General features: G+C 47.1%; 11 protein-coding genes across 11 annotated transcripts; 9 read left to right on the forward strand and 2 right to left on the reverse strand.

Moving 5' to 3' along the window:
• Positions 1-1,954: 1,954 nt before the first annotated feature.
• N7519_001537 (uncharacterized protein) lies at positions 1,955-2,527 on the reverse strand (the record flags this gene model as incomplete). Its single annotated transcript, XM_057288315.1, has 2 exons — positions 1,955-2,319; positions 2,449-2,527. 2 exons carry the CDS (start codon positions 2,525-2,527, stop codon positions 1,955-1,957), a joined length of 444 nt encoding a protein of 147 aa, XP_057154398.1.
• A 764-nt stretch (positions 2,528-3,291) lies between these two features.
• On the forward strand, positions 3,292-3,698 carry N7519_001538 (uncharacterized protein; the record flags this gene model as incomplete). Its single annotated transcript, XM_057288316.1, has 2 exons — positions 3,292-3,316; positions 3,397-3,698. 2 exons carry the CDS (start codon positions 3,292-3,294, stop codon positions 3,696-3,698), a joined length of 327 nt encoding a protein of 108 aa, XP_057154399.1.
• A 558-nt stretch (positions 3,699-4,256) lies between these two features.
• On the forward strand, positions 4,257-4,427 carry N7519_001539 (uncharacterized protein; the record flags this gene model as incomplete). Its single annotated transcript, XM_057288317.1, has 1 exon — positions 4,257-4,427. The coding sequence occupies one exon, from the start codon at positions 4,257-4,259 to the stop codon at positions 4,425-4,427; it is 171 nt and encodes a 56-aa protein (XP_057154400.1).
• Positions 4,428-4,504: 77 nt separating this feature from the next.
• N7519_001540 (uncharacterized protein) lies at positions 4,505-4,699 on the forward strand (the record flags this gene model as incomplete). The annotated part of the gene is made up of 1 exon (XM_057288318.1): positions 4,505-4,699. The coding sequence occupies one exon, from the start codon at positions 4,505-4,507 to the stop codon at positions 4,697-4,699; it is 195 nt and encodes a 64-aa protein (XP_057154401.1).
• Positions 4,700-8,116: 3,417 nt separating this feature from the next.
• Positions 8,117-8,374, forward strand: N7519_001541 (uncharacterized protein; the record flags this gene model as incomplete). The annotated part of the gene is made up of 1 exon (XM_057288319.1): positions 8,117-8,374. The coding sequence occupies one exon, from the start codon at positions 8,117-8,119 to the stop codon at positions 8,372-8,374; it is 258 nt and encodes an 85-aa protein (XP_057154402.1).
• Positions 8,375-8,623: 249 nt separating this feature from the next.
• On the forward strand, positions 8,624-10,119 carry N7519_001542 (uncharacterized protein; the record flags this gene model as incomplete). The annotated part of the gene is made up of 3 exons (XM_057288320.1): positions 8,624-8,693; positions 8,960-9,246; positions 9,796-10,119. 3 exons carry the CDS (start codon positions 8,624-8,626, stop codon positions 10,117-10,119), a joined length of 681 nt encoding a protein of 226 aa, XP_057154403.1.
• A 1,246-nt stretch (positions 10,120-11,365) lies between these two features.
• Positions 11,366-11,665, forward strand: N7519_001543 (uncharacterized protein; the record flags this gene model as incomplete). The annotated part of the gene is made up of 1 exon (XM_057288321.1): positions 11,366-11,665. The coding sequence occupies one exon, from the start codon at positions 11,366-11,368 to the stop codon at positions 11,663-11,665; it is 300 nt and encodes a 99-aa protein (XP_057154404.1).
• A 421-nt stretch (positions 11,666-12,086) lies between these two features.
• N7519_001544 (uncharacterized protein) lies at positions 12,087-12,615 on the forward strand (the record flags this gene model as incomplete). Its single annotated transcript, XM_057288322.1, is given in 3 exon segments — positions 12,087-12,184; positions 12,196-12,206; positions 12,350-12,615. The coding sequence occupies 3 exon segments, from the start codon at positions 12,087-12,089 to the stop codon at positions 12,613-12,615; spliced, it is 375 nt and encodes a 124-aa protein (XP_057154405.1).
• A 141-nt stretch (positions 12,616-12,756) lies between these two features.
• N7519_001545 (uncharacterized protein) lies at positions 12,757-13,166 on the forward strand (the record flags this gene model as incomplete). The annotated part of the gene is made up of 3 exons (XM_057288323.1): positions 12,757-12,765; positions 12,819-12,900; positions 12,967-13,166. The coding sequence occupies 3 exons, from the start codon at positions 12,757-12,759 to the stop codon at positions 13,164-13,166; spliced, it is 291 nt and encodes a 96-aa protein (XP_057154406.1).
• Positions 13,167-14,696: 1,530 nt separating this feature from the next.
• Positions 14,697-15,024, forward strand: N7519_001546 (uncharacterized protein; the record flags this gene model as incomplete). The annotated part of the gene is made up of 2 exons (XM_057288324.1): positions 14,697-14,765; positions 14,833-15,024. 2 exons carry the CDS (start codon positions 14,697-14,699, stop codon positions 15,022-15,024), a joined length of 261 nt encoding a protein of 86 aa, XP_057154407.1.
• A 4,465-nt stretch (positions 15,025-19,489) lies between these two features.
• Positions 19,490-20,860, reverse strand: N7519_001547 (uncharacterized protein; the record flags this gene model as incomplete). The annotated part of the gene is made up of 3 exons (XM_057288325.1): positions 19,490-19,782; positions 19,833-19,886; positions 20,557-20,860. The coding sequence occupies 3 exons, from the start codon at positions 20,858-20,860 to the stop codon at positions 19,490-19,492; spliced, it is 651 nt and encodes a 216-aa protein (XP_057154408.1).
• Positions 20,861-21,169: the final 309 nt, after the last annotated feature.

Here is a 21,169-nt window from a genome sequence, read left to right on the forward strand (position 1 = left end):
GTCCCGCGCAGCCAGCGAAAAGTCCCGCCAGGTGCATACCCTACGAGGCAACAAGATCAACCCATGCGATACGGACACTGGTGACATCCAGTACGAGTCCTCCGAGCCGCCGTAACCCCAGCTAACGCGTCATACGTAGGACAAATTCGCATGCATGGTCGCTCACAAAAAGAGTATTTCTACTCTGAAGTCTTTCCGGACGCTTGGAGGTTTGACAAAGTCATTGCCAATCTTGTCCGGGCTCCCACTGCCATGCCCTGGCATACTATGCTACGGTGCGCTTCGTCTGTCTACCTGTCTATATTGCCACAATATTTTGCGTCTTTTCTTGATCATGATGTTACGAAGACCAGCTGCTTTGAACTATCAGGACACATATCACAACCTGTACCGTGCTCATTGGGTCGTCCCAACTCGATGCGGACGTGCATGTCTTAACCCCTTCAGCCGGTGTTCTTTGCTTCGTTTCTTTTCCATGTATCTAGATACGCCGACTGAGGGTGAACGACGGGGGAGGGTATTGACAGACGTGACAGATCACACAACTACCCTCCCCCAAATGTAGTTAGCTGGTGGGCATGCGTCATGAATATGCAATATTATCGTCTCCTTTTATTTGGATAGCATAGATCCGTTCATTGATACCTGCATATTCACGTTCTACCAGTGGATGTCTCGACATTATTCGGATAGATTCTCCTCCAGCTTCTCTACTGCTTGGCCAATGAATTGGGCAATCAGTTTCAAAATCATGATCACGGTGCCGCTGGTGACATGGGGATGCTAGAACGAGAAGCGATCTCTAACAAGCGCCCCAAATCTCACAGGTTATCCAGCGTTCTTCCTCGTCCTCGGACTGCAAGGCCATCGTATGTCGATCAGCACTTGCATCCGTGTCACCAAGCCCCATAGCAAGTTGTGCGGAGGGAAGTCGTCGCAGTATGACTCTTCGATAATCATTAGGACAATGTCCATAATGTAATTAGCTTCTGTCAGGAGCTCCCCACGAACGTGGGCTCGTGCTTCTCTAAGCCCTCGGAGCTGCGAGAGCTGCTCTAACTGGTCCTCGCCTAAGGTCGGGATAGCTTGCTTCGCCACTTCATCCTTGTTAGTGTTATAGTCAAAGATAGTTGCAAATGCAGCATTGAAGGCAAGTGGTGCGACTCACTTCTGTTGTCGGAGTTTTGATGGTAATGATTCAAATCTACTAACTGGATGCAAACGGGGTATCCGTATAGCGAGACTTTATTAGCTTTCCCTTTCTTGTGGATATCGCCCTCCGTGGAATTGGATCGTACCTTGCAGGTTTTGCTGGATGGATTGCAAATGTGAGAGCGAGAAGAGAAAGAAGAAACAGAACAGAGATTTCACAGAGATGATTTTGAATAGTAATTGCTACGAGGGAAGCTGCGTTTTCACGAGGAAGCAGCAAGTGAAGGACGAGCCACTATCATCTCGAGAAGGACGTGCTAAGGGTGTTGAGCCCAACCCATGCTTGCGTGGTAGAAACCTTGGAATGTCCACATCGTTGTCAACATATTGACGCATTCAAAGCTAGATATAGTAGTATGGCATATATAGACTAATCCGCACTATATACTTGATAGAGATCTAGAGGAGGGTAACCTTAACGAGGAGTAAGAACAAAGTGAAATTGATCAGCTCTGACTATATAATACCTTCCCTATCAACATGGTCGGCAAATCACCTTACATTACATACTAGGTACATACTATGTACATGTAGGTAGCCATAAGCCTCCTTTGCTTTCAATACCTTACAATTGTTCATAAAGACATACATCGTCATGTTCCATCAATGGAAGTCTCGACCTTAGTAGAATCAGTTCTCATTGAATCCTCCACACCTTAAAGCATTAACTAAGTTGTCGACAAGATTTTGACTTGAAATGGGGCCGGACTAATAACCCAAAGGAAATGATAGGAGTATCCCCCTAGCAATTGCGCCACATGTCATATGCAATTGTACAGTCAATTTCGTATTCCTCCTGCAGGTGCCTCATTTTGTCGAGCAGGACCTGCATTCTTGCCTGTAAGGCCCATAGCTGGTTGTCACGGGGGTATCCATCGAAGTAGGTTTGCTGGACGATAATTGTGACCATGCTCATGATATATTCAGCCTCTGTGAGGATAAAAGCACGGACACGCGCTGGTGCTTCTCCGAGGCCACGGAGCGGCGAGAGCAGCTCTAGCTGGCCCTCGTGTGAAGATGAGATCTGGCGATTGGCCACTTCTTCTTTGTTAGCCTCGTAGTTAAAAACAAGTGTAAATGCAGTATCGAGGGGAAGGGTGAATCTTACTAGCAATTGATTAGAGGTAGTTAGATGAACTTGAAGTGACAAAAAGGTATCTGATTACTTATATCGTCTTCGTTAGCTTCCAAGGTTCTGCTTCATCATAGATCTTCCTCATTAGTGAATGGCCGTACCTTGTAAGTTTTTGTTGGTGAATTGCAAATAAAGGAGTGGAAAGAGAATGAAGGAGACTTCAGACTTTATGGAAATCATTCCAAATAGTAATTTCTACGAGGGAAGGCGTGTTTTTCATGAGGAAGGAGCCACTGTCATTCAAGAAGGAGGAGCTAAGGGTGTATAGCGACTTGTTCACTTTCTTTGGCACTTTATTGCTACCCTCAAGTGACAATGCACTTTGCTGTACTTAGCTAGCCATCTAAACTTCACCCATCTATGTTCGCTATCCGACAACATCACTCTCTATATTGGTATTGACACATTCCAAGGTTGGGATATGAGAAGCCGTGGCTGCCTATGCAAATCGAAGTCCACACCGCGCCATGAGTGTGCGATCGCACCACGATATTTGCACAGGCAAGTTGCATTATGGATGTGGTCTGAATTCCAGAGTTTGTGGGCAGCTCTAGCGAATGCTCTGCGCGGAACGTTCCATTACCACTATCGTTGTAGCTGGGATTATTTCTCCTTTGGGTTCCGTGCAGCTGCAAGGAATACTTCTATTCTATGTTGAAATGTTCCTTCTAGCTTTCCCAGCGCCCTATAGCTAGTGATCGTTGAATCTTGCCTGAACAATTCATTGTCACTTTTTGTTGAGATGACCTTTCCCTTGCTCTTTCCTCAACGTGGCGGTCGCGCCTGGCTCGCGAAATCGCGCTTTCACTCGTAGCAATTACTATTTTAAAATGATCACGGAGAATTTTTCTTCTCTTTCTCCTCCTTCTCTCATTTCCAATCTCACAACCAATTTCATCTTCACCTCCAAAGTATGATCCATCCAACGATTAGCGAGATCTACGATGAAGCAAAAGCTAACAGAGACTAGTTAGACACGTACAAAGTAAAGTGAGATATCCTCCGTTCTTTGATACTTACGTTTAAAAATGAAGCTAACAAAAGGGAAGTGGCGAATAATCACAACATCCCCACTGTCGGCGAGTGGGAGCTAGACCTCCTAACTCGTCTCCGAGTCCAGCGAGAGCGACGGGAACACGCCCGAACACAAATACTGCTAGAAGCCGATCTCCTAATCGACATGGCACAAGGAATCATGGCCACGGCTCACCCACAGCCTCTCGCCGCTCACAATATGCTGTGGGCACTACAGCATCGTATGAGTATTTTGCGTATCGAATGGATTGGGCTGGATAACGATGAGGAATACGATATGGGGCTGGAGCAGTGCATCTGGGCACGCTGTCGCTGATTACCTCCTTACGGAAAAGTTAGCTCGACACGGAGCTGGGTTCTAGTCATGCAAGGATCAATGAGACCACTGTCTGGGATACAAAATCCTCCGAGTTCACATTTCTTTTATCTTACCCTCTGTTTCGCCTTGTCTCATACATTATGTCTGCTCTTAGGTGACGATAGACCTTTGACCTACTGACCTAAAATAGACTCTAGGTATTTTCGCTTCTTTTCCTTCTCCTTCTCACTCTCATTTTAAATTTCCCCAACCAATTTCACTTCCAAGGTATGGTCCATCCAACGATTAGCGAGCTCTACAATGAAACAAAAGCTGACAGAGACTAGTTAGATCCAACCTACAAGATGATCAAAAGTGAGATAAACTCTGTTTCCTCAATGTGCATTCTTACGCATGCTTAAACATGAAGCCAACAAAATAAAAGTGGCAAACAACCAGCGTATTCCCACCACGGGCGATTGGGAGATGGACTTCTTAACTCGCCTCCGAATACAGAGGGCCCAGCGGGAGCACGATCGAACATAAATATGTACAGAAGCTAATATGATCATCAACATGGCCCAGGGCATCATAGCCACTGCCCACCCCCAACATGCCCCGGCACAGGATATGCTATTTGCGCTACAGCAACGCATGCTGATCTTGCGCGCGGAATTGCTTGAACTAGAAAGGCGGGATGAATACGACATGGAACTTGAGCAGTGCATTTGGGTGCGGACTCGTTGATTGGGCCTTACGGGAACCCTTAATTCTGCTAGTGATGCTAGGTAGACATGAACGACACAAATTATCCATGATGCAAAATGCTCGGAGTTGCCATCTCCCTGATCGTATCCTCTATCATAGCCACGACCCACCCACAGCACGTCGCCGCTCAGAATATGCTGTGGGCACTACAGCACCGCATGGAGATTTTGCGGATGGAATGGATTGGACTAGAACTTGATAAAGAACACGACCTGGGACTGGAGCGGAGCATCTGGGCACGCTGTCATTGATTGTCTCCTTTCGGAACAGTTAGCTCAACTCGGGAGATTATCCTGAGTTCTAGTGATACGAGCATTTCCAATCACGTTCCAGTGCCGTTCCAATCTCAAAGCTAACGAGAATAAGGCGATCACTGATAGGCCTATTGCAAAGCCCGGTGATGAGCAACGTTAACTGCTAATACGAGCCCGACGGCCCAGCGCTGCACGAGTGGACGTTCGTACCATGATAGTCGCGGAGGCATGTGAAAATATGGATATGGCTAGGACGATGGTCTCTCTATCCTGCTCCAAACCAATACCCTGCAGAGGATGTCTTCTGTGTATTGGAGTGATCGATATATGCGCCTGTTGGTAAAGCCAACGTCAGCGATTAGTGGTAAACTACTCAGAGTTCTCACGACTGATAGCCTCAGGCACCTGGTTAGCGTTTGCATGCATATGAAGGTCCCTAGAGGTGAATATAATAATGGTATTTGGTGACTTCAAATCCACCTGCACGGGGACTGGTCATTGAACCGGTCTCGCTCTGTGTGGTATATGCTCCAAGCATAGACCAGGGTACGTTAGGCCACGTTCGGAAGACCCTGGGAATACGAGGGAAACAGGAGATGGATTATTGATGTGGATAGTGAACATGATACAACATTTATTCAGCAAAATGTGACATTGTGCAGTGTCCTGGCGCGCTTCCAGCCATGGTTAATTCGACATACCGAAATAGTTGCCAGAGATCCTTCTTTCCAGGAAGTGTTTCCCCTTCTCGATCCAGGTCGCCACGGACTGCCATTACATCGCACCAGGTACCACTTTACCCCCATGGCCGTCTACGTCTGATTTAACACAATTATTAACTCGAAGCCCACAGTGATGTTGACTATGTGGCTGATCCTTGCCATGCTCACCCTTCTATTTTAAAGGTCTCAGCGCGCTCCTTCCTCGTGGCCATGGCGCGATGTAAGTCTTTCACCGATCTTCACCAAGTCAAGTATGGGACTCATTATATCCACTACACGGATTAGGTGAGACTCCATCGCCTATGCTATGATCTTCCGAGGAACCAAGCAACTACCACGCACACATTTCTTTTAGGAACGAGGTCACTGTCTCGGGCAACATCACCGCCTTGCCATAGCTTGGCTGTGCCTATGCACACCACCGATGTGCTGTTCGGACCACGCACCCCCAAACATGGAGCTGAGAACGAGACCTCGGGAGGGTTACAAACGACCACCCGATTCCGTTGCCGAGTAAGGAGTAGGTCGACACTGTCTCAACCCGAGAATCCCCCACTCTAACTCATTTCCTTCTTAGACTCGCATACGGTCGCTTCAACCCCCCCTTCCAAGCCATCCTTCCTCTCCGAGTTAGCGCTACGACAACAAGTTCAGCTTCCCTACATGAAATCGTTTGCCACGGTCCGCTGCGACAATGGCCAAACTTACAACACACGTCGAAGTTACGCATAATCAGCGGAAATGGGGAATAGCGGTTATGCAGTGGAATCGCGTGATAAAGCTAGAGGTTGCGGGCCGAACCCAGCGCACGATCGATGCAGGATCCTAACAGAGGCGCCTCAGCCTTTGAACACTAAGGGTCTGGTTGTTGCGCACCATTAGCTATACCGGTCTGCTTCCAGTGTGCTCGTCCTCTAGCCAGCGAAACTGCAGATGGTGTGGTCATCCGGCAGAAGATCCTAGAATCACTTGCCGGATGAGTGAGTTGCAGCCCCCAGGGTACAATACCTTCGACAATAGCTTAGCACTAGGAAAAAAAACAGGAGCTAATGGAGACTGGTCTTTTTACAGGTTGAATCTGACTCGCACTTCGCTATCCTCCGAATACTACATATCCATCGGAAGTTATGGACAGTAAGGCATGTCCCCTCCCAGTGTGCTCCGTTCGATCTTTCGTTGAAAGGGAGTCCCCCAGGGTCTCAACATAATCCCAAGGGGATATACCGCGATGGATAGCCCTAGAGTGGGCTTCTTGACTCCAAAGTCCCGTTCGGGAACTGCGCAGACATGGCCATGCTTGTCCCTCGCGGTTGAGCAATATTCGATAGGCGAAAGATCTGGCCCGCATGGAGGAAAATAGTATGGGATTTGTCACGCAGCCAACTCCTTCTTTTAGACCCTACAGCGTGCCTTCCCGAGGTGATTCCGGACCCATGCGCCCAACCACAGCCTCCTGTACTTTCCAGCAGCAAGCTGCTAGGACTCCCTCTATGTCTTAAACCACATAGTACGTGAGTTCTCTAGCCTGGTTCATGACGGGCAGACCGACCAACATTCCGATGCCGCTGGTATAAATTTCAAGGTCCAACCTTCGACGGTGCCAACCTTCTCAAGAGATACGCAATTGGATATGCCCTATTGGTCTCTTCAGTGGCTACAATATCACATCAGACTTAGTGATGGAAAGTCGCTTCCAACCCAATACCCCAACCTCTACTTTTAATTCAGTACACTCTCACTTGCATTGCCCTCACGCTATACAATCTGAAAGCAAGACGGCCAGGGGAAGGAGGGACGATCAGGAATCAGGCATGTGCTTATATTGGTATGACTGCCTCCGTAGTTTCAGGTGAAATAGTTTCACTACTTTAGCAAGTCAGAGAAAGCTTCCGGTTCATGGTCAAGTATATTGAATCATATGTGTTTACCTTCTATTAGTAGGCAGCATTTCCAGGATCATTTAGCCCCCGTATATTATTGCAATGCAGCATCAGGTTCGTTTCACTTATTACTAGCGGATGAGTTTCACATCCCCTTTGAACTTTATCACTGCACTCTAGGATGACCTAGAGAAGTCGTACCATATGTAGACGGAGCAGGCCGTCAAACGCGTTCTCCCCCAGGCCAACATTGCATATCCAATAACTAGTCACCAACTGCTAGGGATCGCCGAACATCACTTTGCTTTTGGTTCTCGCTCTGTTCATCGCTCTCTCATTCCACTATCAAATATAACCTTTACATCAACAATATCTAATTATGTGTATCCTCATCGTAAACGGACTTTGTATCATATATCTGCACAAGCTTAGTTTTAGCAGGGGCTGGTTCCTCCCATATCGAAGCTGATAATCGCGCCTTCCTCGTGAAAGCGTACTGACTTCACTACTATTTAAGGTCTCCTCTCACTTTCTCCCTCTTTCTTCCACGTTTTTGTTTTTCAACTACCATATACCTCTCCTTACCTACGTACTCCTTGTTACCAACCACACAAGGTATGGCCCATGACCAAGTTTACAACGAGACAACCAGTTAAGGCTTGTTACTTTACAGATTGAGCACCATCAATATCCCGTCAACTTTCACACAAATCCCCTCTAAACAGTCAGATACACCCTGTTCCTTGAGTTCTATCAAATGCCAGGCTAACAAATTCAAGTGGCCGAACCCCGGCCGATTCCAGTCCCCAGCGATGAACAGCTGGAAGGGCTGGCCCAGCTCCAGCTTCGAGCCTCCCAGAGAGAGAAGGCACGTGCGGATCGAAGAGTTTGTGGCACGAGCCATTGCCGCACTTGATGCCGCACTGGCTAACATTCCAAATTCGAACATTCTACTGGAGCGTTGGAGGCGACGGTGGGAGCGTCTCCGCCTTCGCCAGTTACGTCGGGTAGACGAGGAACAAGCAGAAGACGAGCAGTTGGAGCGCGAGCTGTGGGAACAGATCACTTGAATGTGCCCAAAATATGAAGGAGGTTTACGCTACGAAGTTCTAATGCACAAATCTGCCGTTCTACATTCATTGATGCTTTTCTTGTCATATTCCAGTAGGACCTCATAGTTTTGAAGTTCGTCATTTACGCAAAGCTAACAACTTCAAAGTAGCTGGGCCTATGGCGCTTCCACCTAGGAAGTGCCTACTGATGGCAGGCTGCAAGATCTAGGATAATGCACCTCCGGGGCCCCGAGAGAAGACGCACATATGAGTATCATGGAATTCACTACCCGTAACCGCACCTTCCTCGTGGAGAAATACTTGATTCACTACCTGGGTAGTACTAACATGACTTCTCACTTTCTCTCACTTTCTTCCTCTTTTACTTCTTTCAACCTCCGCATTACCCATCTAGCAACCGAAAGAGTTGCCAAAGTACGACCCATCTAGCACTTGACCAACATTTGCAACGAGACAATGAGCTGACACTAGCTATTTTACAAGGTAATCATAACCCGCGCTCTTCAAACCTACTCACAAACCAATCAAACCTTCTCCAACCAGTAAGATAAATCCTGTTCCCGCCCCTACTTCCAAACCAAGCTAACAGGCACAAAGTGGCCGATCCCAGGCCAATTCTAGTCATCGGCAATTACCAGCTCGAAGAGCTGGCAGATTTGCAATCACGCGCAATTCAGCGTGAGGTCGCACGCGAAGAATCGAGGAGCCCGTGGCGCGTGCTATTGCTGATTTCGAAGCTGCAATGTCAGGTATCCCGGACCCTAGCGCTTTCCTCGCGCGCTGGAGGAGACGGTGGAGCCGTCTCCGGCTACGACTGCTACGTCGTATCGATGGGGAGAGGTGGAAGACTAGCAATTCGATGGGGAGCTGTGGGAGCAAATCATTTGAATAAGCACGACATATGGACAAGGTTTGTGCTGAGCAATTCCTTGGGTTAATGCACAAATCTACAGTTTTACATTCATATATCCTTTTCTTTGCATATTCCATTAGGATATCTTTAAGGTTAGTATTTTGCGCAAAGCTAACAAGTTCAAAGCGGCCTGACCTATGCCAATTCCAGAGGTTAATGACAACAAGCTGGAAGAGCTAGCACAACTACACCTCTGGGCCCCCGCCAGAAGACGCACGCATTAGTATCGTGGAATTCACTGCCCGGAATCGCACCTTCCTCGTGAAGGCCCGTCTATTCACTATGCCTTCTCGCGTTCTCTCACTTTGTTCTATTTTCTTATCATTCAACTACCACATTACCCATTTACCAACCACAAAGGGTACTCAGGTATGACTTACCTCGCCCATGGCCAACATCTGGAACGAGGCAATGAGCTAATGTTGGTTATTTCGCAAGTTAAACACAATCACCCTCCCTCGTAAATCAAATCTCGTCAAACTAGTCAGATACACCCCATTCCCAGAGCCCTCTCGAACGCCAAGCTAACAAATGGAAAGTGGCCGAACCCCGGCCTATTCCAGTCCCTAGCAATGCGCAGCTTGAAGAGCTGGCGCACCTTCAATACCGGGCCTTACAGCGAGACGCAGAACGCCGTCGGGTCCATGGGTTTGTTGATAGGGCCCTTGCCGATTTGGAAGCGGCCATGGTAGGGATTTTGGACTCGGGCCTCCTTACGCGGTGGATGGGACGCTGGGAGCGTCTTCGGGCACAAAGACTGCGCCGTATCGATGATGAAGAGGAAGAAGACGCTCAAGTTTTACAACAGATCTGGAGTCAGATAGTTTAGGGAATTATGCAGAAAGGTTGCTATGGATCCCTATGTTCGTCCGCAAGTCTACAGTAAGCATTGAGCTGTTCTTTTCTTTGCACTTTGCCCAGTTAGTGGAGCTTTGAGGTTAGCCTTTTAGCCACAGCTAACAAATGCAAAGTGGCCGCACCCCTGCTAATTCTAGTACCTAATAATGACCAGCCGGAAGAGCTAGCACAAGTTCATCTTCGGACATCCTAGCATGAAGGGGCCAGTTGGGGCCTCTGGGAGGAGTCCGGGCACGACGTTCAGAAACCCACTTTATTCTATATTACATCGGCAGTTCAGTATGAACTAGGCCATAAGAAGTTCTTATGGCTGAGAATGCACTTTTTGTGATCGGCTTTGGTTTCCATCAGCGAACGTATAGATGTTGAGAAATCAAACATTTTTTTCCTGTAGAAGCGTAAGTTTGAATTATATTTCCTTTGTTCTCAAGGTCTATATAGATATCCACATTTCTCAATCTTCTTTTACTCTTGCTTGAAATCGCTCTTTCATTGGTGTTCTATTGGGTCTCAGTTTGCTATCAATTAAGACTTTCTATATACATATTTGACCATCTTCAAGAGGACCGTGATAATGCAACGATGGGATGGTGGCAGGAGTAGGATGCTGGAGGGTGCCACCATCGGTCACAGATCTTCGGCAGCTCCCCTACCTTTCCACAGTGGCGGTTCCCTTACAATCTAACATATTGCACTCTTCCCACCCGTATAGCCGTGAGCTTATCCCTTACGAATACTTCATTCGGCGACGTCTAGATGGTCCTTTTCATTCCAACACCCACATTCAGATTGCAACACTGAAGACACCGACGAGACATACACTGTCGAGCAGAATAACATGCGGGATGATACGCTTTAACTTCTAAGATGGTTTCCACTGTTCTTTTTACATTTTCATCATTACCTACCTGACATCCATGTGTTTGCTATCTACGGAAGAACGCAGTCCCAGGTTTGCTATTTAAGATCAGATCCTACTTACCTTTACTCTTACTTCTCCCAACAACCTCACTGGAAATCCCCCAAAAGCTCTCACTCTCTCAGGTAAAATCCATTAGCTCATGATCGGGATTTGCGAGGGGACAAAAGGCTGACTGCTACCGATTTTTTGTAGGTTGACATCCCAACCCAACCTTGGACTCACAATCGAAGTGAGATACAACCCCTTGGTTATCCATCCCTAATTCCACATCAAACACAAAGTTGACAACGAAGAGATGGACCAAGGCGAGCCCATCCAGTCCTTTACGGACCAGGAACTCGAAGAGCTTGCCCTTCTACGGGTTAGGGTGGGTCAGAAACCCCAAATCCACGCAATAATTGTGCGCGAGGCACAGAGGATTCTAGATTGCCGCCTCATCCTAGACACGGTCAACCAATACGTCTTCTCACCTCAATACCTACGGTTGATGTACTACGCCCTGGAAGAAAGATGGGCGGTCCTGTTGGACCTCATTGATGCACTTCGGACCCAGGAAGAACGGGACGACGAGATGCTCGGACTGTGGCAGGAGTGAAGGTGGAAGGACCCACCATTCTTTTCTTTTTCTTTCTTTTTCTTTTTTATGTTGAAATGTTCACTGCATCTGCATTTCCACAGATAAATTGCTAATACCGTCTTATTCTCTTAGTTCCATTTTATACTAGATTGTCCAAGGGTTAGTCTTTTCCATTGAAGGTGATGCTTGCACCTTCCTCGTGAAAATATGAAAATGCTGTCCCAGGATTGCCATTTAAGATTAGATTCTGCTTGCCCTTCCTCCTCTCCTCTCAACAATCTCCCTTGCGATCACACAAACACCAATTGTTCCAGGTAAAAATCCCTTAACCCATCACCAGGACTTACAAGAGCACTAAAAGTTGCTTGCAGATTATCATCTCCAAAACCCAATTATCGCATACATTCAATTCTACGACCTAAGTGAGATATACCCATCGATGCTCCGGGTCAAACTACGTTTCAAGCAGAAAGCTAACAAGAAAGCAATAGCGGACAACCGCCAAACCCCTTCGCTCACAGACCAGGAGCTAGCGGAGTAAGCTCTAGGACCTCTACAGGTAAGACCTCTTGACTTGCCCCGTGATCACGACTTCCAAGAGGGAAAACGGCGGACTAGTACTGATTCTCTGGAGGTTGATATCATTACACGATACTTATGAGATGGAGATGGAGCGAAATCATTAAATCGAGACCTTTACAGACGGGGAGCTCGAGGACCTGACCGCTGTACGGGTCAGATTTGGCCTACGGGCCCGGATTCGCGGTATACTTGTGAAGGAGACACAAGCTATCCTAGATTTTCGTCATTTTCTGGACAACCTCAACCAGTATGCGTTGTCATCAGCATACGTCGAATACCTATACAGCATGTTGAGGCGGCGATGGGCAGTCGTTCTTGGGTTTTTCGCGCGTCTACGTGAGCAGGAAGACCATGACAATGCGACAATGCGATGGTGGCAGGAGTAAATTGCTGAAGATACCACCACCACATTCCAATCGACAACATTGACGACACTAACGAGACACAGTCGAGCAAAATGACGCGCAGGCTGACACACGTGAGCTCTAAGGCTCTCTTATCATCAAAATCAAGATTCGATACTCAAGATGCCGCGAGTAAGTGGAAGTGCGTCTTCCCTTTATGTCTTAAAATCACTAATGACGGGCAGACCTATTACGGCTCTGGCGCCATCCAGCGCGGAATTGACAGAATTAGCCGGCCCAGCGCCGGGGGCGAGTCAGTCATGTATGGTGTGTGAAACTCCATATTGACTTGGCAATTCGACATCCGTGACGGTTATGTTACCTGCCCTCAAGGTCATCACAGTCTCCAAACTGGCTCACGTGGTCTTTCGGATTTCGAAGTGCACCAATATGTTGGCAATACCCGCAGGCGCTTTGTAGTCGTCCAATTTAATAAGCCAGGCGGGGAATTCGGTGGCTTACGTGGAACCGTGCGAGAGACCAACTGGAAGGACACCTTGAATCGATTCATAGCGATACTCATTCGTCCCTGATTCTCTCTATGCCTTTTCCACTTATTACGGACCCTTTCTCCATGCATTTTGCTTTCTACTGCAATATCCCTTTCCACACGGCTTTGCTTAGATATATGTCGTGGACGACGCCTTACTCCGGAGGGAGGACCTAGGTAAAGTGACCTGATGCCAAGTGACTAGATTGCCTCATGTACGGCTCAATGAGACATCATTGTTCTCTTCCTAGAATTTGCCATTACAGATCAATGAATGAATTGGTTATGTGGGCATTCTAAAAGATAATCGAACGACAATACCATCATGGGCTTCCTCTCATATTAGTACAGCTCTAGGATTAGCCGTCGACACCCACATCGTTGACATGGAATTGAGGATTCATTAGGCCCTGGCTCTGAATCAATATATGCTCTCCCGCGATACAGCCACCGAAGAGAGAGCTGGATGGTCCGGCCAGGCCTGGACCATGCACTACGCACTAAGGAAGAACGCGATGAGGAGCTACTGAGACTGTGGGAGGAATGAAGTCGAAAGCAGGACAATACCCGTCTGGTTGCACTGATGGATTGGTGAGGTCAGCAGTTTCAGATTTTATTTGATTGCACCTCCCTTGTGAAAATGCAGTCGCAGGATTGCTATTTAAGATCGATCCTTCCTACCCTTACTCTTTCTTCTTAACCCACAAACCTCGAAATCTTCCAGGTAAAAATCTTGACTCATGACCAGGACTTACAAGAGGACAAATGCTGACTATTACTGATTGTCTTTAGGGAAAGTGATAGAATAATCATAGTGAGTTACAACCCCTTGGTTCCCCATGCACACTCCATATCTAACCCAAAGCTGGCAAGAAATGGCGGAAAACCGCCCAATCCCCATGCTGTATGACTATTTCCATTGTAGAAGGCTACTCTAACAAGGACTTCTCCTATCCTTTTGAGACTTTGCTTTATAGGCACCGCTAAGTCTCGCTTTGTTCTTAGTTGTTATCGGAAGCACAAGTTGGTAAGCCCTCTTCCAAATCTCAGTTTACTCCCAGTTGATTATCACTTTTTATTTGTTAGACGAAATTCTGACATCCAGACTTACACTACATATATAAATATATCAATGGTGTTGGTCATAGCTATCATGGTTGTAAGAGTTAGCTGCACTGGGTTGACTGAATATCAAAGCGTATTCTTCCCACTTTGAAGAAGGCAAACATATCTTCTTTGTGAATGCATACCCCCTGGATTGCATTTAAGATCTTCCCTGGAACTCTTTCCTTTTATGTTCTCCAACAACCGCATTCCTTCCTTATTGCAACCTTTGAGATATCTCAACAAAGGTAAAGCCCAACTTCATATAACGATGATCTAGTGGGATACCAAATGCTAACTAGCTCAGATTATTTTACAGGCTTAGATATTCCCTCAACCACATCGGATACATCCTTTCGCACTACCACTGGTCAAATATACCCCGTTAATGCTCCGTGCACAGCTATGTTTTAAACAAAAAGCTGGTAAGATGCCGTGGCAGGCAACCATCAAATCCTCCCTCCGACGGATGCAGAGTTCGCGGATTCCACCCGGACACGACTACTGGAAAGCCTCCTGTCCCCAATACCGCAACCCAGTGAGTGGGATAGAACCCGTTTATGCTCCATGCCTACACTCCAAAACACGAAACTAACAAGATAGAGATGGAGCGAAACCAGCAAATCGACATATTGAAGGAGGAGGGGCTCGAGGAATCGACCCTCGTACGGGTCAGATGTGGCCAGCGACCCCGTATGCGCGCCATAATTGTGCATGAAGCGCAAGATATCCTAGATTCTCGTCTATTCCTCGATAACCTCGACCAGTATCTCCTGTCACCAGCGTACCTGGAATAACTATACAACACTGTGGAACAGAGATTCCCGCAGGGTCTCGTGGCAACCACCAGGAACAACTGCTGATCCTTATAGCCCGCAGGATTTCCTGGTGCCAATGTTGCATATATGTCTCTCACCGCGACTGGGAGACCAAGGTAGACTGTTTGTATCTCCCTTCCAACGAAGACTATGTTCTCGACATGGCGAATTCTAAGGTATGTACACACTCTGCCAAACTTTTCAAAGTCGATATTGTCTACCCTTACTGTTCCTCAACAACCTCACTCGGGTTCCCACAACCACAAATTCTTCCAGGCGAAATCCCTTAACCCACCACTGAGACCTGCAAGAGGACAATTGCTGACTATTAGCACAGATTTCTTATAGGTTGACATCCCCAGAACTAATACTCTCATACATTTGATACCACAATCAAAGTGAGGTATACCCCCGACGCTTCGTGGCCAACTATGTATCAAGCACAAAGCTGACAAGGAAGAAATGGCGGACAACCACCCATCGAGGGAACAACAACGGCGAACAATCGACACAGCTATGTTCCTGGGCGATTCGTCAACGTCATTTACTCGCACGGAATCTACGCGGATTGCGAGAGATTCTTGAACATGATTAGTTTATCGCGAAGATCCCATACCACTTCTCCTGAGCGCATTTGGTCGTTCCCTCGGTTCGTTCAGCGGGGCATGACATGTTCCCAGGTTTAAATAAATAACATACGGGTTGGGGAGGATGCGGATATACCAATCGATCTAGCATCCTATCCCCAAGAGAGCCTAGGAGAGCCGAAACGGATTGCTACTGGTATAGTACCCCAATGTCGACAATTCCCATGCTAACAAGTCCCCATGTTGATACCTAAAGGCAATAGCTACTTTAAATTCTGAGTAGCCTCAATTTCGTCCTCCGATAATGGCGCAAATGTCTTAAATTATCCGAGGTGCTTCATTCCACATCAGCTACCACCATGACTACCGGTATTCGCCCCTACGCTAGTGATTATGGATGTGTCGTGACAAAGGCCATACAAGGTTTCATGCATGAACGAAAGGAACTCAGGAACCTTGGATGCTCGAAAATTTTTCAATATCGGCCATATTGATTGGTTTGCGAGAAGGATACTCAGCGGACTACCGGCAATTGTTGACTTCATGCCGTTGATGACTGATAATCCTTCCTCGCCGATGCCATGACAAAAGAGCGCTGGAAAAAGCCATATTCCTCGGTGGACCATAGGACCCAAAGCAGCTTTCGATGGTACGATCAAGGAATTGCCATGTCAGCTAGGACTATATGTGGTCGTTACGCCCTTATCCTTGTTCGTATAGGAGCCAGACCTGTTCCCGATCGAGGTACGACACTTCCCTCTTTCATCATACAGTACGCAGGTTGGAGTGAATCTTGGAACGCATTGATCAATGATATTAGCCTTTTATTGGTCGGCGGAAATGGAGATGTCCGTGCTGTCGCTATCCTGACGTGGTAACTCAACCGTCGAACGAAACTCGTGAGCAGCTTCGTCGAATTCTATGTACGGTATCGAGACGGTATGCCCGTAAAGCGTCAGAGAGAAGTATATTGAAGACGTCAACTTCTATTTATCCATTTACTAACGACGTTTAGGAGGTTTCCTAGTACCCGCTGGAACTGCGAGGTATGAAGGGGCAATTCACACATGGCCAGACAACCGGATCATGGCAGTGCCAACGGGATTACCACCGAGGCCTTGAGCGAGATTGTCGCGGAGGCCATCTACAACAACGGCAGCGGAGGTTGAGTTAGGATCTCCTTTACAGCTGGTCTTAGATACAAGAGGAAGGGGGCGAAAGCGAGCTCGATCCCGATCTCAGGGCATAGAAGGAACGACTCTGCCAGCCCGGAGTTAGCGGAGGATACAGAAAAGTCCTTGACTGGGATATTTTCCTAAGTCAACTGAAATTATTTCGGAAACTTACAGGTCGGGAGTAGCCTCAACTATCGGAATAAGTTATGTCGTAGCAGGCTAACCTATTCTCATATTGGATATGAAGGACCATTTAAACAACGTATAAGTAAGCCCTTTCCAGGAGTGAAGAAAGGAACGTCCATTACCCATCATTAGCTACTTATATATTTCTATTCTCTTTTGGGTATGTGCTAGGTAACTCTAATGTATTCCTTCTCAATCGGCTGTCTATAGGTACCTGTCATCGTTCTGACCATCATGTCTAGCTAGAGCAATAATGCCCATCCTCCCTTGTCGATACGGTACTTGGCCTCATTGCCCTTCGCGGCTCCTGTAGTATATCATATCCTGTCGGCGATGATATATCGTGTAGGCAGGATGCTGAACTGCTTACACACCTGGACACATGTAATAGAACCAAATTCATTCTTTGTAGCCCTCCACCAGGCTCAATACCCCACACATTGCAGGTAGTACCGACGTTGGACTGGATAGTCCTATGGCCGTCGGTGCAGTATTGCAGAGCCGAAGAGATGGTTCCTGGCAGCGTACATTGTCACAGAACCCCTTGCAAATGGCAGGCCTGAAATCAACACCGCCACTGTGGTCAGTGTTCCATGAGTCGATTAGGTAAAGTATTCACAAAATCTAAGCTGTCCCTAATGACCGAACTGATGACCAGGGAGATCATAAAGCAATCTGAACTTGGATCCTTCATTTCCTTGTCTTGGCCGGAACTTACCTTACCTATCAATCATCTATCTATATCTATCTCGCTGCTGGAACTTTTTCACATCACATTGCTTTCTGTTTCTCGTGGCCCGGCATATACATCGGGAGTGAAATCTGACGCGTTCAACTCTTGACACCGTGCCCGTCAAGATAGTCTTCCTCTTATGGGTTCCCATCTTGTCAGCTCCTTTTACTACTTACTTGGACTTCATCGGCCCTCAGGCCACCGCCCCTTCATATTTGTAGTCTTGGACACACAAAGTACTTCTCATGCAACTACCTATGTATCTTTTGTCATAACCGTCTTCCACCACAGTACAGTCATCTTCCACCACATCACGATGCATTACAAGTCAACGTTGGTCGAAGTACGGAACTGAACAAGCGAAGGAGAGTTCCCTCTGTCCATGAGTAGAATTCACGGCCCTGGAGAGATGGCCATAATATTCCGACAGATGGTCTTGACTTCGCTATATAAAGACCATGAAAAGTCCTAATTTTAACAAGTTGTACGGGTGAGTTGCAGCCGCTATGCGCCCCATGTCTAACTACATTCAAACATAAACCTAACAAAAGCTAGCAACGAATACCAGTTTGCCTGCAGCGAGACTGGCATTGGATCCAAATTCAGGTCTACCATATCTTGACGAGGTCGAATATAACGCGAAATGGAATACAATCGTGCCACCAGCAGAAGTCAAAGAACGAAAGCACGAAAGGAAAATCACCCAGCTAAGTGCGCCATCGAACTGGCGCCCAATTTTAGTTGTGATGGGGATATATACCCCGATCTGGACACACAATCGGAAATAAACAACTATAGTCTGCGTTGGGTGCTTGGTACCCTGATGTGTGTCCCACTGTTCCAGCAGCCCAAGGCAGCTCTCCCTCCATGGTATCGAGCGCGCTTCGTCTGGGGGGCCTCATAATGTTCGAGGCGCCGGAAAATCAGCCCTTTCATAAAGGTTCGGTGTCCAAAATGGACTAATTCCAGCGCCTGGTGATAGGCGGGAGACAATCCCCACACGTTGACATGTGTGGTATTTCTACGCCTACCTGATGACAGAAAAGCACCTAAGGCACTATCGAATGCTTTTCATCATTGTGGAGGTAGTTTTCACCATGCTCGTTGGCTGAACCAGCGAACCTAAATGTGCCTCCGACAGACCAGGCGACATGCTTACAGATGCATGAAGTAAGAGACGCGCGCTATACCATACACTGGGTCTAGGAGTTGGTGGAAATCCAGAATGAAGAGGAGGTTGACACTATCGAGGGAGTGGATTGGGAGCCAGATAGGCTAGATATGCAGAAATGGGGACCTAGTCAAGTCCGTCGTCGGGAAGGAATATATTAATTTCGATATTCTTGCCGTTTTGCGACAGTACTCTATATTAATTGATTTACAAATCCGGTATCCTTATCTTCAATTAGTAGAGCTCTATATATTGCCTGAAGCGGACTTTAGTTATGCTCTCGTTGGAGGGTTAGAGCATACTTACGGTGGACGGGCTTATGGTAGAAGTTGCCAATGCTGCTGTTCTTTAACGACCTGGCTATACTGAAAGTGATGCAGAACGGAGTCCGGAACGTCTAATTGGTCGTCAAAGTTGAGAGACCCCATGGATCGGTAAACAACTGCGAATGACACAAGACCTTGTTTGATCAATAATAACTGGATAAAAGCTTCAACTAGATAGGAAATAGGAAGGATTGACTCTGTTTTGTGATCAAAATATGGGACCAGAAAATCCAGACTGGACAGGTCCCCATTTATCCTCAACCGACCTAGTTCCAGATCTTCTTCTCCTTGGCAGTGTCGAACTCTTCTTCGTTCCGGATGTCTCTCAAGTCTTGGTGGAGCCACACCAACTCTTGCTCCATTCCCTCCAGCTGGTCTCGGTAAAACCAGTGGTAATGGAGACCAGCTGCTGTCATTGCTTCCTTCTGGTCCACAAGGCGTGCAATCTCCTGATGTATTAACTCGATGTCGCGAGCGCGGCGATGTGCCCGCTCCTTGAGCTTCGCGAGCTCTTTGAGTTGAGCGTCGCTTGGCGACGGGATGGGCTGAGTTTCGGCCACTTTATACGCGTTAGCTGTGTTTGAAGCGCGGGATCGAAGTGTATCTCACTGGTCAAGGATGGGTTTGGTAAGTAGGAGGTGTGGGTATGGTGGTTAATCTGTACTGTAGCCATATCCGTAGTTAGTTCATTGTTCTTTCTAAGGCCTTGGTCATGGGCTAAGGGGTCATACCTTGATGGTTGTGATTGTTGGTTGTAGAGGGTGTGCAAGTTGTTGAAGAAATTGAAATTGAACGTCCTGGGTAGCGTCTTAAGCCCATCAATACCTCTATCTATTCAGAACTAATGACAATGTAAGGCCATATCATAGTAAGCTTTAATTGACATGGAAGTTATATTTCAGAGAGAGCTGGTAGAGAAATGATCTCAATGAAAATTGAGAGTAAAGTGAGAACCCGCAGTGCCTAGCAAGATATTGCCCATACAACAATTGATATACAGTATGTAGGCGGCCGGAGCAGCGAACCTTGCTGTGCCTCCGACAAACCAGGCAATTATGCTTGCATAAAGTAAGAGACGAGGACTACCATACACCGAGTCCAAATTCCGATGGCCTTAAACGTGGTATGTATCCTCTAACCTCCAACGAGAGCGAAGCTGAAGTCCGCTTCGGGTAATATATGAGACTAACTTCAGAGCTCTACTAATAGAAGACAATGGTAAACGGACTTATATATCTAGTAATATAAAGTACTATCGTTAAAAGTCTACCGAAGTCGATAAATCGCTTAGTGACAGCATGCTTAAGTAGGTCCCTGTTTCTGTATGTCTAACCTATCTGGGTCCAAATGCGCTCCTCTTCGATGGCGTCAATTGCTTCCTCGTCCTGAATCCCAATCAACACGTTGTTGAGGCACTCCAACTGTCTATCCATTTGGTTAAGCTGGCGCCGGGTAACGTGGTCAAACTGGTTGGCGGCCATCGTTGATTCTCTGGCATTCACGATGCGAGTTACTTCTTCCTCAACCTTCTGTCGCTCGCGGGAGCGGCGGTGTGCACGCTCGGTCAGTATTGTCAGCGCCTCGAGCTGAGTGTTATCAGGTGAAGGGATGGGCCGGGTGTCGCCCACTTTATACATGTTAGTAATACTCGAAGCGTGAGGGTCAGAATGTATCTCACTGGTTAGAGTAGTAGGTTTGAAAGTGTCGAGAAGTGTCGAGTGACGTTTAATATGTACTGTAGTAATATTGGTAGTTAGCTTATTGTGTCATCTGAGATCCTGGTTATAGGCGAAGGGGTCATACCTTCCTGGTTGTACGTAGTTCTCAGCTGTACTATGTATGCGAAAGTGGTTGAAGAAATTGAAATTGAAAGCCCTAGGTAGTGCATTAAATAGCACTCAGGGACCATATCGTCGCGGAGTCCTATTGTCATCTACGAGATGAAT

Source organism: Penicillium mononematosum (assembly GCF_028829835.1).
Source record: "Penicillium mononematosum strain IBT 11891 chromosome Unknown utg000001l:1.0-4488741.0:1.0-4491989.0, whole genome shotgun sequence".
Lineage (NCBI taxonomy): Eukaryota > Fungi > Ascomycota > Eurotiomycetes > Eurotiales > Aspergillaceae > Penicillium > Penicillium mononematosum.